The sequence below is a fragment of the Microcebus murinus genome, chromosome 22, assembly GCF_040939455.1.
Source record: "Microcebus murinus isolate Inina chromosome 22, M.murinus_Inina_mat1.0, whole genome shotgun sequence".
NCBI classification, from domain to species: Eukaryota; Metazoa; Chordata; class Mammalia; order Primates; family Cheirogaleidae; genus Microcebus; species Microcebus murinus.
This window is the reverse complement of record NC_134125.1, coordinates 14,992,509-15,006,287: the sequence shown is the minus strand read 5'-3', so window position 1 is coordinate 15,006,287 and position 13,779 is coordinate 14,992,509. Positions and strand designations below refer to the sequence as shown.

At 43.0% G+C, this 13,779-nt stretch overlaps 1 protein-coding gene across 8 annotated transcripts in view; it reads right to left on the bottom strand.

Moving 5' to 3' along the window:
• Positions 1-371: 371 nt before the first annotated feature.
• The window catches only part of GIT2 (GIT ArfGAP 2), a 48,994-nt gene continuing 35,586 nt past the window's right edge, over positions 372-13,779 (bottom strand). For 4 of the 8 annotated variants that reach the window (XM_012756598.2, XM_075996625.1, XM_012756599.2 and 1 more), the window contains 5 exons: positions 13,567-13,656; positions 8,786-8,868; positions 7,937-8,125; positions 4,254-4,317; positions 372-3,765 (listed from right to left, as the gene is read on the bottom strand). In XM_012756598.2, the coding sequence (XP_012612052.2) occupies positions 3,553-3,765; positions 4,254-4,317; positions 7,937-8,125; positions 8,786-8,868; positions 13,567-13,656 (639 nt within the window). In that variant the 3' untranslated portion in view covers positions 372-3,552. The remainder of the gene's footprint in view (positions 3,766-4,253; positions 4,318-7,936; positions 8,126-8,785; positions 8,869-13,566; positions 13,657-13,779) is intronic. The other 4 variants (XM_012756602.2, XM_075996626.1, XM_012756608.2 and 1 more) reach the window with 2 other exon arrangements.

Genomic DNA, 13,779 nt, shown 5'->3' with positions numbered 1-13,779 from the left:
AGGGTGAGGTGGGAGGATCGCTGAGCCCAGGAGTTTGAGGTGGCTGTGAGCTATGATCACATCGTTGCATTCTAGCCCGGGCAACAGACCCTGTCTCAAAAAATAAGTAAATAAATAAACTTAGGGATAAATACATCAAGATACATGGAACTAATATCCTGATGTAGGATTTCTCTTAAGAAAGCTATTTGCTGAGCATAGAGGAAGAAAAAGGTCATGACTAACTACTGTAAAACTGCCGGAGCCCCAGGGAGGAGACATATCAAATGGTCTCTCACTAACAATGGCTGTACGTGAGAACTTTCTCAGAACTTTCACCCAGTGTCTGGAAACACTGACTAATCGATGGAAAGCACAGCATTACCACAAAAGCACTTGGAGAGCCTGTTTATTGCATAACTAGCAGGCACGAATTACAAAACAATTTTACAACACTTAAAGGGCACAATAATTACAGGAATAAAATGTACAATAAAAATGAAAGGTAAGTACAAAATGAGTGACAGGGATCAAATACATTGGAATAAAAGGCATTTCATTTCTCCTATGCAGCATTTTCTTCTGTAAGAACAAGTGTTACCTTTAGGACGAGGAGAGGGAGGAAATTGCACTATTGGAGACCTCATGGGTGCTGTTGAGGACAAAACCATGCTAGTTCCATTCTTGGGTCTGCAACTGAAGTCACTTGAGGAATCGTACAACAGCTCCTGAGTTGTGCGTTTATAGTTCCAATTTGATGAAATGCTGTATTTGATCTTTGGGCCCAATTCATTGTTCTTTGGCAAATAAGAACTATTTGCATCCCGAGGCAGAAGACGATTTCTGTGAAAGGAGCTTAGGGGTAGAGCTGTTTCCTTCTGTCAGCCAAGTGCCAGTTTCATAAAGTGCAACTCTGTCCCATCAGCACAGGAGCAGGGAAGCATAATGGAGAACAAGGGGTAAGAACATTACAGAATCCAGAAGTCACGAGTGCAGGGCTACGGAATCCATGTGCAAAAGTGGCCAGAACAATCGTTCAGACAAGGTGCGATATGCCAACAGGAGCAGAGAACTCTGACACCAGATCTCACCTGAGGATAAGGAAATGCACAGGGCAGGAAAGGGACCACCTGCAGCCCTCTGACTGCCACATGTCACTCCACCTGGGGACTTCTTTAGGAGTTTTGGCACTGTGGGTTAACCAAGCAAACTCTTCTGTAGTATTATTATAACTGGAAACACTTTGTGGTCTCCATGTTCCTTGACTTTCTCTAGGGTCATAAAGACAACATCCTCTTTTGCAGGTCCTCAAGTGCCCAAGGGAAGACATGACTTCACCTGCTGCAGACAACTCATTTCCCAGAAGCCCCTACAAAAGCCTGTCCCCGCAAGAGGCCAAGGGCACTGGCTCCGGACTGCCACAGGGCCTTTCCCGAGGGCCTTGGGTAGCTCCCGCAGTACATGAAACGTGCAGAAAAGGTTATCAGATGGCATCTGAACTTGAAGTAGGAAGTCCCCTTCCAGAAGGCATCCCCTGAACATCCACGAGCAACACGGCACTTAGGCTGTGTGACAAACAAGTGGATGAGTCTTTTGGAGATGTGGACCCTTTTCCCATGCTCCTTGCAGCAGAGCGAAGCCTGACGAAAGCACCCACACACCAGGACTCAGCAAACCAAACACCACTGTGACGCTGCTTTCAGGACGGCATCCGGTCATGCTACAAAGGTGTGTGTGAGCCACTTCTGTGAAAACAGAGACTTAGCACATGTTGAGGCGACTTGTACTTGGATTAGTCTGACATGCTCACATGAGTGAACGAGCACTATGGGACAGAACCTATGGGTAAGAAGAGGAATGGCAGCGACTTCACATGGGGTAGGGCAGCTTCATTCCAGGTAAGGCTCAAAGGCTAATCCAGGTGTGTGCAGCGAAGCCGGCCCTCACGCTGCACAGCCTACAGGGCCCTGGGGCAGAGGCTGTGAGCTGGCAGCATGGAGGCCACAGCTCACCGGCACATGTTCTCTGAAAAGGTTAGAAGTGGTTGCCAACACTTATAAATGGAGAGATGGTGCATATATATATTATATTTTATATATATATAATATAATATATATATATATATATATACTCTGGATTTCTGGTGTCTCTTGAAAAATCAAAGCTCTGACAACCCCAGGCCCACTTCTCCACATGGCGACATGAGCGGCACTGGGGAGCTGCTGTCCCTGCTGGGTGGGCCATGGGTTTCCCAGATGTGTCCTCCACCCCACTGCACCTGCTCTGTCAGGTCAGGGTCCACCCCACACCCACACGAAACTGCAGCAATAAGCAGGAACGAGAAGATGCTCTCACATTCAGACCAGAAAGGGCTTTTTCATAACTGAAACAATTTCAGCATGTTCCAGCACTTAAGTCTGTGCTCTTTCATAGCTCTGGGAGAGCTAGCAGCCAGCTGGAGCATACTGTCTAAGGAATTCTTAAAAGTTGATGCCCGACTTCTGAGTACCAGCAAGGGAAAGGAGGAGAAACTGACTCAGATGACTGCATACATTTTGCCTTGCAAGAAGTCCTTAAAGAGACAGAAACACGTGAAGCAACTCATGTGAGAAAGCTGCAAGGGGGAATTCCAAGAGGAACTGAGATTTGGATGGAAGGTATGACACAGTGTTGGGGAAGTTACCTCTTTTCCTCACAGTTCGTGGCAGTGACATCCGAACAGGTGGTACAAACTCGGCCATGACTTGTTAGTATGATGCTTCTTTATGCTGCACATTTTGAATTAAGCCATCTGGCTAATGGGGTAAGGCAGAGCACTTGACAATGGGTGAAAACGCGGGCGGTGTTCGTAGCCTGCACATGGTCTAATGAGGCACACCATGGAAGGTGAATGCTTTATCTGACTCCATGGAGATTTCAGGATGATAGTAACGTATAAAGAGATACAAGATCGAGATAAAAAAATTAAATAACAACATTTAACATGATAGAACAGTAAGAAGAAATGGATCAATTCATTGTTGCCTTTTGAGAGAGACTATTACACTACTTTTAGAAAGTGGCAAAGTCCTTTCTCTACATACATGCTTGGAGATACCCCAAACTTAGAGATTTCGCAGTAGGCTGGAAAAAATCACTTATTGCACGATGACTGGCAGGGAACAGGTAATGGTGACAATTTTTTTTTTTTGCCCAACTCTCTCAAGAGAATGTTTTACTAAAAATCTCATTTAGAGTTTTAGCCACAGGCAGGCGGTTTTAAGGGATGGAAAAGCTTTAACAAACTTTAAACAATGAAACTATTCTTCTGGATGTACACGATCATTAACTCAACAGTTGCTGACAACACAACAGAACATCGACTAAACTGGCAAACCAGACACAAAATAAGGCAAGTGGGTTAAATTAATAGTTGAAAATTTGTTAGAAAACATGCAAAAATAATACTGAGTTTTCTCTTAAAAAGTTTTAAACCGTCATTAAATGTTTTTGTAAAAATCTGAAGAGTTCCATGTCTAAATTTGAAACCGGACTTTAAAAAGCCTAGAAAGTGGAAGTGACGGTGCTTCACTGTCAGTTGCTGTTCTCTTTGGTGGTGACGGTGACCAGCTGCTTGGCAGCCTTGGCGATGTCGTAGGCACACTGGATCACCTGCTGTGTGACCAGCTGGACGTCCGCGGGCAAGCCAGCGTCCCCCGGGAGGGTCTTCCTGCACTCTGACTGGAGTCGGTAGGCACTGGACGTCAGCAAGCGAAGGGAAGTCCTCACCATGTCAGACTTGGGTTTCTAAACAGAAAAACACAGCCGTTCGCCATGAACTGCAGGGTGGACATCGAGAGCAAGGGACGAGCATTCTTCTGGAAACAACTCAAGGTGCTGCGAGGAGTGAGGGGCAGTTTTGCCACGCACTTTCTCAATAAGGGTGCTCTGTACTCACCGAGCTCTGCAGTCCACAGTTTAAGAGATGTGCATGCAGGGTAATTTTAGTTGCATGTGCTAATTTGAGGTAGTTTATAAAAAATATTAAGCCACCATGGGTGAAATATTCCAGATAAAATTTTATCCTATTAATGTTTTGCCTTGTAGCCCTTGACTTGTACATCCTTGTCTTATTAAAATCAGTATTCATGTAGAACAAAAATATTTCAAAGCTCTAATGACTGCGTATTTACAAATTCTATGTGCTACAAAAGAGGTAATAAATACATATGTCAAAGAAATTTCTTGCAGTTCATTTAAAAGGATCTAAAGAAAGTAAGTAGAAAGTGACTTACCTTGGGGAACAGTGCTGCCATCTCTGTAACAGCTACATGTATCCTCTCTGAGCAGGGACTGTAACTGAAAGAATATTAAAGAGATTATTCAAAGACAGTTAAAATGACTCAGAGGCAGAGAATACTCGAGTTCTAGAACATTCTATTTACATACCCTTAATGAAGGGGTGAGGCTGTGGCTAGCCCACTGTGTATCTCACACCACCAGAAGGTGCACAGTTACAAAGCAGGGTCTCATCCTTTATTGAAAGTTCAATATGATAAAAGCAGTCTCTAGGTGTGAAATGTGGCAACACACACTATTATATAGCCAGGTGAAGCTACAAAGATATTCATGTATATAAAGATATTCACACTGCCTCAAGTTGGTCATTTACAGATTCTCATGTGTTTCATCTTCCTAATTTCTAGAAAGAAAAAGCATTTCTATGCAAAGGCCATAGAAGTAAAAAATAAAGGACTGAAAAACATTTCTTAAAATTATAATTGGAGACTACACCTCAATACCCATGTGTCAGTTAACCAATGGACGCTTCTAAATTCTTCCATTTGAAGGCATGTGAGTTGTTGGGGAGTCAGAATTCTTGACTCAGTGTAAAGAGAAAGCAGAGAAGTCTGCTTTATACAGACCCTTATCTACAAAGTCACCTCCTGCTTGTTTGTATCAAACGCTATCAGTGTGGTTAGCACATTCTCTGCTGTTGAGGAGCTCTGCGACAACAAAGTGCATAAAATGTGCCTGTCCTCAACCTTTCAGGCTGCCTGGTCTTCTAGTGGCCCTGTAAATGCCACCACAAGAGCTACAGCTTAAGGAGCACCAACTGTGCAGAGTCATGTAATATTCCCAACAGCCCTCTGAGGTTGGGACTGTTCGCACATCCACTGCTCAAATGAGGAAACTGGAATTCCTGCTCAAGGAGAACAGATGCAGAGAAGAAGAGGGCTGAGCTTGCACCCAGCGCCCCACCCCCGCCTGCCTCCTGATACCAAACACGCAACAGATTCACAGTTCTTCACCGCAAGCCTCTGTCCACTGCTGAGTGTGATCTCACTCTGGGAGGATTAAGACTGTGGTTTCATCTAGGATTCTTATGCTTAGTACTGCGACAAGCAACACATGGAGCTAGTTTCCTGCACCTCACAAATGTTAAGTCTGCACCCCAGATAGTACATGTTACAAGATGCAAAGAGAAAAACACAAACTGATGACGGTATTAAGTGACAATTCCTAGATACCACATTGCCACCAAGCCTGGGCTTTGTTTCCAGGTGGGGTTTCTTGAACTCATGTGTCCATTAACATCACAGTAACTAAGAACCATACCTGAGAGTTTTATGTTTTGTTGGTTATGGTTTCGTTTTGAGAAATACAATTTACCCATTCTCCTGCTACATAGAGAGGGGATTTTTCCTAAGGCTGTCTATCAAAGTTCACTCATTGTTTTGGGAAGTCCTCAATAAACCACAAAACAAAGCACACGCAGATTAATGAGGAAGTCCTCCTCCTTTATCAAAGGGAGTTCAAGTTCACAACTTCAAACTGTTATCTTTCCTGGCCAGGCACTGTGGCTCAGGCCTGTAATCCCAGCACTTGGGGAGGCTGAGGTGGGAGGATTGCTTGGGGGGGGGTGAGGTGGGGAGCAGGACTAGAGGCCCAGGAGGTTGGCGAGCTAGCGAGTGAGCGAGCGAGAGTGAGAGCGAGAGCGAGAGAGCGAGAGAGAAAGAGAGAGAGAGAGAGAGACACGGTGGGGAGCAGGACTGGAGGCCCAGGTTTTGGCTCAGGCTGCAGGAAACTCAGGGGTTGGGGGGATATTGTTCAGATGAACAAGAGGAGAAAATGAGAAAAGGCATGGGTTTAATTAGTACAACACAAGGTTATAAATGAAAGCATCTTGGATATCTAAGTAAGCAGAGATTTTAATAGAACATTGAACATTTTATAAAATATAAATACCCTAGGCCAATTCTGGTTTTAAACCAAACAAATGAGCTAATGATGAAAATCTCTGCATCATTCTCTCATGGTCTTAAAAAAAAGAAATCAGATCACAAAATGTATTGAATGGATTTGTACATCTTAAAAAAAAAAGAAAGAACAGAAACTTCCCAAATTGCACCAAGCACCATATTATAATCTTTGAAGCCAGAAATGGCCTCAGGACAAATATTTATATTTTTGACAACTATCAAAGAGTGCAATACAAGGTAAGCACATTTTTTAGTTTGAAATACAAGCACAGCACTTCTGAACTAGAGAAATGAAAAGTGAAGCACATTGATAAATGGGGGAGAGTGCTCAAGAGTTATTCTTGTATCGAGATTACTTTAAACACTGTCAAAAACTGCACTTCGGAAAGCTGTTACATAAAATCTTATTACATAAAATAAGACATGAAGTCACTCACTGCCCAGCCTACCAGCCTGAGCTAAGTGATACTGCGCTGACAACACGTGAGGCCCGGAAGGCTCGGAATAAAGAGGGTGCCTGGGAAAGGGGAAAACAAATTGCTATATGGTTTTGTGAAGGCTCAGAAATTACGCAGGTTCCTCTTCTACTCTGAGGAGCTTCCAGCAGTCCAGCCATGAAGACTAGCTCTTGCCTTTCAATAAATGAGGATTAGTCTTCTCTTCCCTAAGGCAAAATGGTGACACTGGGAGAAATCTGAGCTGTATAAAAAAGAAAGAGGGCAGGGAAAGGGGAGGGAACACAAAGGCATGAATGCATCTTTATGTGCAAGAAGAGAAGAGAGAGAAGAATGAATGAATAGTACACATCCCTTGAATACCTTCTGCTCGCGCAAGGCGCAAAGAGAAGTTCTTTTTTTTTTTTTTATTTTTTTTTTTTTATTTTTTTTTTAATACAAGAAGAGGAATGCAATCAAAGAGAAGTTCTTCACTGAAGTCCTAAATTTTGCTGACCTAGTGAAAAGAATGAGACTGTTCCTGAGTTTGACCAAACTCTGTTGTTTCCTTAAGCTCAATGGGAAGATATTAAACGTTTTAAGAGTGTGTCTAGATCCAGCCAGTTGTGGGAAACAAGGATGTCATCCAGGGCAGTAATTCACTCTCGGGGGGGAAAAAAAGATAGGATGGAACAAGAATCAGTCCCTTCCTTAGGGTAAGAGAGAACTACACAGTGTGCTTCTGCTCAGGCCAAGCAGACTCTCCTTTCACGGGAAGAGAATTATTTGGGTGATAATTAGATCAACTTTTGTCTTTAAACCACTTGTTTCTTAGAAGTTTACACACATACCCACAGGAGGGAGACAGATAAATCAGGGTCCTTTCAGGATACCTTTGGTGTGGGCAACCTTGTCCCTGGAAAAGGGGAAGCCAGGGAGCAGCAGTGGCCGGAAGCAGGTTGGGAGGCAGCTCCCTTCCCCTATCCTAGAACCAGGCCTGTCACCACCCCAAATACACTGCAGTCCTATTTCTAGAGGCATTTACTTTCAGAAAGCTTCGTAACGAGATGAACAACAACAACAAAAAATGACAATACCATGTATACAAGACAAACCAAACCAAAATGGATTCATTTGTTCTCAAGCCTGTTCTATAAACCTGATGTTTCCAAGGACCTTAGAGTTGGCACGTTGGCAACAGCCGCCATGTGGAGCGTGAGCTGCGTTCCTCTCAGAGCATGCCCACACGCTCTCCCCCAGTGGGTCTTCAGTCCCCCTCACCTGTCATGTTTATTTTCCTGGGCTGCTCTTAAGAGCTCCTGTATGTTTTTGGTGATCTGTTCGGTCTTCCGGATGACGTCTTCAGTGCTGGGGAGAGTGGGGCTTGGGGCCACATGGGGTTCTGCGGTATCTGGCACTGAGCTATCACCTGGCCACACCATACTTCTTTGCCTTCCCTTTCGGCTGGACCTGTGAACATTAAAGATGTGGCTAAATGCAACAGGCGCTTACCGGCCACGTCTCTGTTTCTACGAGCCACTTTGCTGCATGCACGAGCAGGCTGTTTTGTGGTTTCCTTTATCCTGTCTTGAGGGAGACTCATGTAAGGCTGTTGTTTCATCAACTGGCAGCTACGGTTCACGCAGAGGCTGTTTTACTCTACCATAGGGCTGGAAGTTATGACTCCCGTTAGATAGAGTGAGGGAGGGGAAAGAGAGGGAAATAACTGGAGTGGGCAGGCTGTATAGTTATAAAACCATCATTGGTCAAGCCAATTCCTTGGGGTACAAATGCAGAATGTAACCTAATGTCGACTTAACAATGAAGTATGGATTTTAAGCACACTGAAGACATCTAGAGACACATTTAACATGCTGATAAAAGGAAAAAAGGTTTTGGCAATAATGTGAGATGAGAAGACATGTAAACTATGAATGTATGGAACAAGAGCCAGTCTCTATTTTAAGACCTTATGGATACATTCATGGCTCTGTTTAAAAAAACAAAAAGCTTATGGGTTTGAAAATAGAGAAAAGGGGTGTGGGTGGTGAACTGCTTTTGCTGCCCAAGGCCTGCCAGGTTTCTGGCATTTGAGAGCCCATCCCCCGCACACTCCTCCTGCAGACGTACGCTGTGTCATCTGGCTCCATGTCGTTGGGAGTGTTGTCATAGTCACTCTCAGGTGTGCTGTTCTGCTTCTCCAGCCTGGATGCCTACAGGAAAGGAAACGGGACTCCCATGAGTTTAGAACACGAGACACTTCTTGGGAGTATTCCCCGGGAATCGTTACCTGTCAGACTACTGGCCTTCAAGCCCCAGATCTCATTTGGGACAGGAGTCAACTCTTTAGGGAAAATTTAGTAAAAGATGAGCAATGGATCCAGACATGGTTTCTTTCCTTCTCTGCATCATTTTCTTCTTAGCTCAGTGGTTCCTCCATAAACAGATCCTTGGTACAAACTAACACACACATGCAAGAAGGCACACACCCTCATTTCGTTCTCAAAGGAATATGGAGATTGTAATGTAAGGAGACTCAGTTAAAAACAAACATGCCAGCACTTATATGACTACAGATCTTCAGCCTGGAAGCCACCTGAAGATTATCTGGTTTGACACCAGATGAGAAAATGTGGAGCCAAAAACTCTGGGTGACCCACTGAAGGCCACAAAGTCCATAGAAAAACAAGACCAAGTGCCCAGGTCTCCTGTCTCCTGCAATATTCTGTGTGGGCTCTGACAATTGCCACTACTCAAAACACGGCTCTCCAAGAACTGCCCCCAGAGATGACTTTTATGAGCCACCTGGGAAAACCGGCATTAGTGATTTGTAGCCACATGTTATTTGTGAACCAAAGTGGATTAACCCAGTATGACACTTGGTTTCAAATCACTTTTATGTTTCCAAAAATATCCCTTAAAATGTAAAAATTCAGGGCAACTGTGGAGATTCAAGAATGGGACATAGATTCAAAAGAGGAATCCTAAAAATGTTTTGGGCAAATGGCAGCGCTGCTAAATATGAACCTTCCAGGGTGACAAAATTTGATGGGGACTATTCCTTCGAAGAGAACTATGTTCTGGAGTGTTTAGTAAAAATTATTTTCCCTCAGTATTTATTTTATCCATAATGCTTGAGAACTTCTTTATCCAGAACAGAAATCCGTACAAGCTGATTCAAACGGATTACCTTGTAAAACACAAGTATAAGCTAGTCCTAGCTGTATACCTTGAATTTAATCCAAGTTAATAAAAACACGTGACTAAGGAATTTTACCGATGCTGCAATAAAGTGTTGCTAAGGATATAGATGTAACCTAAGAGGCTGCTTAAACATATGGAGACCCCATAGCCTCACTGGAAAGAATGGCTGCTTTTGAGCAGGTCAGTTTAAAGAAAGCCCACATAGGTCTGATTACTTGCTCATTAACGATAATACTCACTGGTACAGGCAAGGCAGCCAGCCCCAAGGGGGAGTCTCTCCTGTTCACGCCACATTTCATCTCCTGTCCCCCATGGCCTCTCTTTTCCTCCCCCAGGGAAAATGCTCTTTTCTCTGCTAAGGTCTGTCACATTTCCCCAAATGCTCTATTTAGTCCCTAACCACTCTCATAGAAGACACTTGCTTTGGGCTCCTAAAATACAACATGAACTCGTCATATTTTACCTACTCAATTCATTTGGCAAATGACTAAGTGTTGGCTTGGAGCCACATGGTGAGTCTGTAAAGCTAAGTTCTGTAAAATCTACCACAACTTTTAGGATCCCTTTGTTTTTATCTCCCTACCAGTAAGGCACTGCTTCACTTGCTGCCTTGCTTTACGAACAAATTAGTGAGTCATTCTAGAAGTCTCGAAGGAAGACCAAAGGCAGGCACTGTTTCCAGCACAGTAACAGAAACCAGGGTCTTCCAGAGATGATCTCGAAAAACAAAACAAAACAAAAAGCCCCAAAACTCTTCTTACCTTTCACAGGGAATGTCTGTTACATTTATTTTCCTTTAGTTTTTTTTTATATATGCCCACACACAGATATGTGAGTTTGTGTGTGTATATACATACACAAATGGGTAAAAACTTGCATTTAAATAATTATACTGGAAAATTTGTCCAGAGCTGCTTCCAGTGGAAAAAATCTATAATAGAATTAAATTCCCCAAATTCAACACTTTTATAATGTATCTTTTTTGCCTTTCTTGATATAAATTTGATAATTACAAATCAAATGCATTACTCACAATAATCAAATGTACAAAGTTTCATACAAACATTTTAGAACAGCAATGACTCATATACCTAATAAGAGCACTCAGGAAATGTTCCTCAGGTACAGAAAACAACATACTGTAGCAACCACCCAGGAAATCAGTTACTTACACTTTAAGTCCTTCATCGTTGTCAACAAAGCATATGTACAGGATCCCAATGTAGTCAGCAGTTAATTTTATGAAAGTTATTGTAAACATGCAGAACCAAGAGCTACTGGTTAAAAGTGCTGCTCTCTCAAAGCTGTTAATAGAAAAGTTACCTTATAGCTGGTGCTGGTTCAGTTTATTTAATAGGTTTGCAGCTTTCTCTTAATACGGACACGCCATAAAAATCTAAACCCACGATGAAGCTGTCAGGAACAATCAGGATTTCAGTTTAAGTGACTTAACTGTTAATTTTGTATAAAACTTGGTCTCAGAAAGCAGTCCTGGGAATGATTTTCAGAACTACCAAAAAAAATTTAAAAAACAACAAAAAAAATTTCACAGTGGACAAAAGAAGTTTATTTGACTCTTACTAATATAATTTCAAATGAGATATTTCATTACTGTTTAAATGTTCTTTAGTTTAACCGGAATTATAGTAATGAAAACATTACAGTTCACTTTCAGAACTGCTTATCAAGAATTCTTTTTAATAGACTACTTCAAAAGTTTAGTAAAAAAATCCCGAAAGGGCCAGGCACAGTGGTCTATGCCTTTAGTCCCAGGTACTCAGGAGGCTAAGGTGAGGAGATAGCTTGAGGCCAGGAGTACAAGGCTGCAGTGAGCTATGTTTGTGCCTGTGAATAGCCAGTGTATTCTAGCCTGGACAACATAGTGAGACCCTATCTCTTAAAAAAAAATCCTGAAAGGACTTTTGTGAGCCATATGCTACTGGCAGTGGTGAAGAAGGATTCTTCATCATTCCTAAATAATACCTAGGTGTAGAGGGAATGGGCAAAGGCCCAGTGCAAATCCCACCTTGTCTGTAAAAGTGGTTGTTCACCCACAGCCACCTTCCTTATGCTATCCTTCCATCAAAAAAAATGAATTGAGCCAGAATCAGAACATGGGTTTTCAAACCCTGTGCTCTTTCCATGACTTTCCTAGGTTGTAGTCGTGTACTCTTTGTGCATGAAATTATTTATTGATGATGACTTTGGAAGCAGGGCCTGTGCCACCTAATTCCTTAGGACCGTTTAACTGACTTACCAAAAGGCCAGGTATGGAGAAGGTGCTCAATACTTATTGCCTGGCTACAATAAAAGGAATTTACCTGAATCATGCACTGCTATGGAGAAGGTAAGTTACACACCAGCAGGCTGGGTTTGACCACCCAATACAAGTGCACAGCTTTCTGTGAATAGCTGCCTGCATGCCTCCAATGCCACTAGGTGTTCACAATTCTGATTCAGGATGTAGGGACTATAAAACCTTCATTTGTCAAGTGTGGTGCTGATATAAATGTGTCACAGTCTTTAAATAAAGGCTGGGTATGGTGGCTTACATCTATAATTTCAGCACTGTGGGATGCTGAGGCAGGAGGATGGCTTGAGGCCAGGAGTTCAAGACCAGCCTGGGCAACATAGTGAGAACCCACTTCTACAAAAAAAAAAATTTTTTTTTAAACTAGCTGGGCATAGTGGTACCGTGTTTCCCCAAAAATAAGACCTACCCATAAAATAAGCCCTAGCAGGATTTCTAAGCATTTGCACAATATAAGCCCTACCCCGAAAATAAGACCTAGTGATGGGTGTGGCTACGCAGGGTATCTGCACAACACATGCATTTTGTCATGGAGTGGTAAAGAAGACGAGCTGCCCTTCTCATCTGCCCCATGAGAGCTCTATTGCTCAACATGAGAGATTGGGGCCAAAGGTCCTAAAGGAAATAGAATCGCAAGAAATTCAGGATGGAATTCGGGGTTTGGAGAGTTCTGATGATGTTCTAGAACAAGACGACTTAACTATATTAGAATAAATGTGGACTGTTGTACCGTACGTAAAAAAATTAACGCATCCCCTGAAAATAAGCCCTAGGGTGTCTTCTTGAGGAAAAATAAATATAAGACCCTGTCTTATTTTCGGGGAAACACGGTATGAGCCTATAGTCCTAGCTACTCAGGAGGCTGAGGCAGGAGATCACTTGAGCCCAGGAATTCAAGGTTATAGTGAGCTAGGACTGTGCCACTGCACTCCAACTGGGCAACAGAGTGAGACACTGTCTCTAAATAAATAAATAAATACAAAAAAGGCATGACATTTTAGTGCTTCGGCTAGTTCGAATATAGCAGTTTTAATCAGATAACTGTAACTTCTCACACATATAACAGATTTTTACCATATTACAATATTTAACCAGCAGCCAGCTAATTTTCTGATTGTTTAAAAAGACAGTATGCTCAGAATAAGTGCTATAGGGTGATGGGTGAGCTTTGTTAAACATGATGTGAAAATGAGCAATGTGGAGTTAGACAAAAAGGGAGGCCACCTCTCCACAGGTGTGCGTGCGAGTGCACCCCACGTGCTGTGAGGAACCAGGAGGGAAGCGCTGCCTCATGCAGGACTAAGGGCAGTTAGCAAGGGACAGGAGGACCCAAGCCCAAAGCGCCCAGGAGCACTGCCCCTCCTCCAGAGAGCAGACCATTCAGAGTGTACTTAACCCTTCGGGTGCTTTCGTCCCTTGACCAGGAAAGTGTGGAGGGGAAGGAAGGCAGTGACGAAGAGGAGGTCACGAGCGCATTCCTCCCGATCTAGAAGGGGAAAGAGAAACACACTCGGGAAAATACAAAACAAAAAAAACCCCCTATCATCTCACCTGACTTTGGTAAAAGAATCCTAGAAAATAACTTAGGACGTGAGATGAGTGCAAAAGT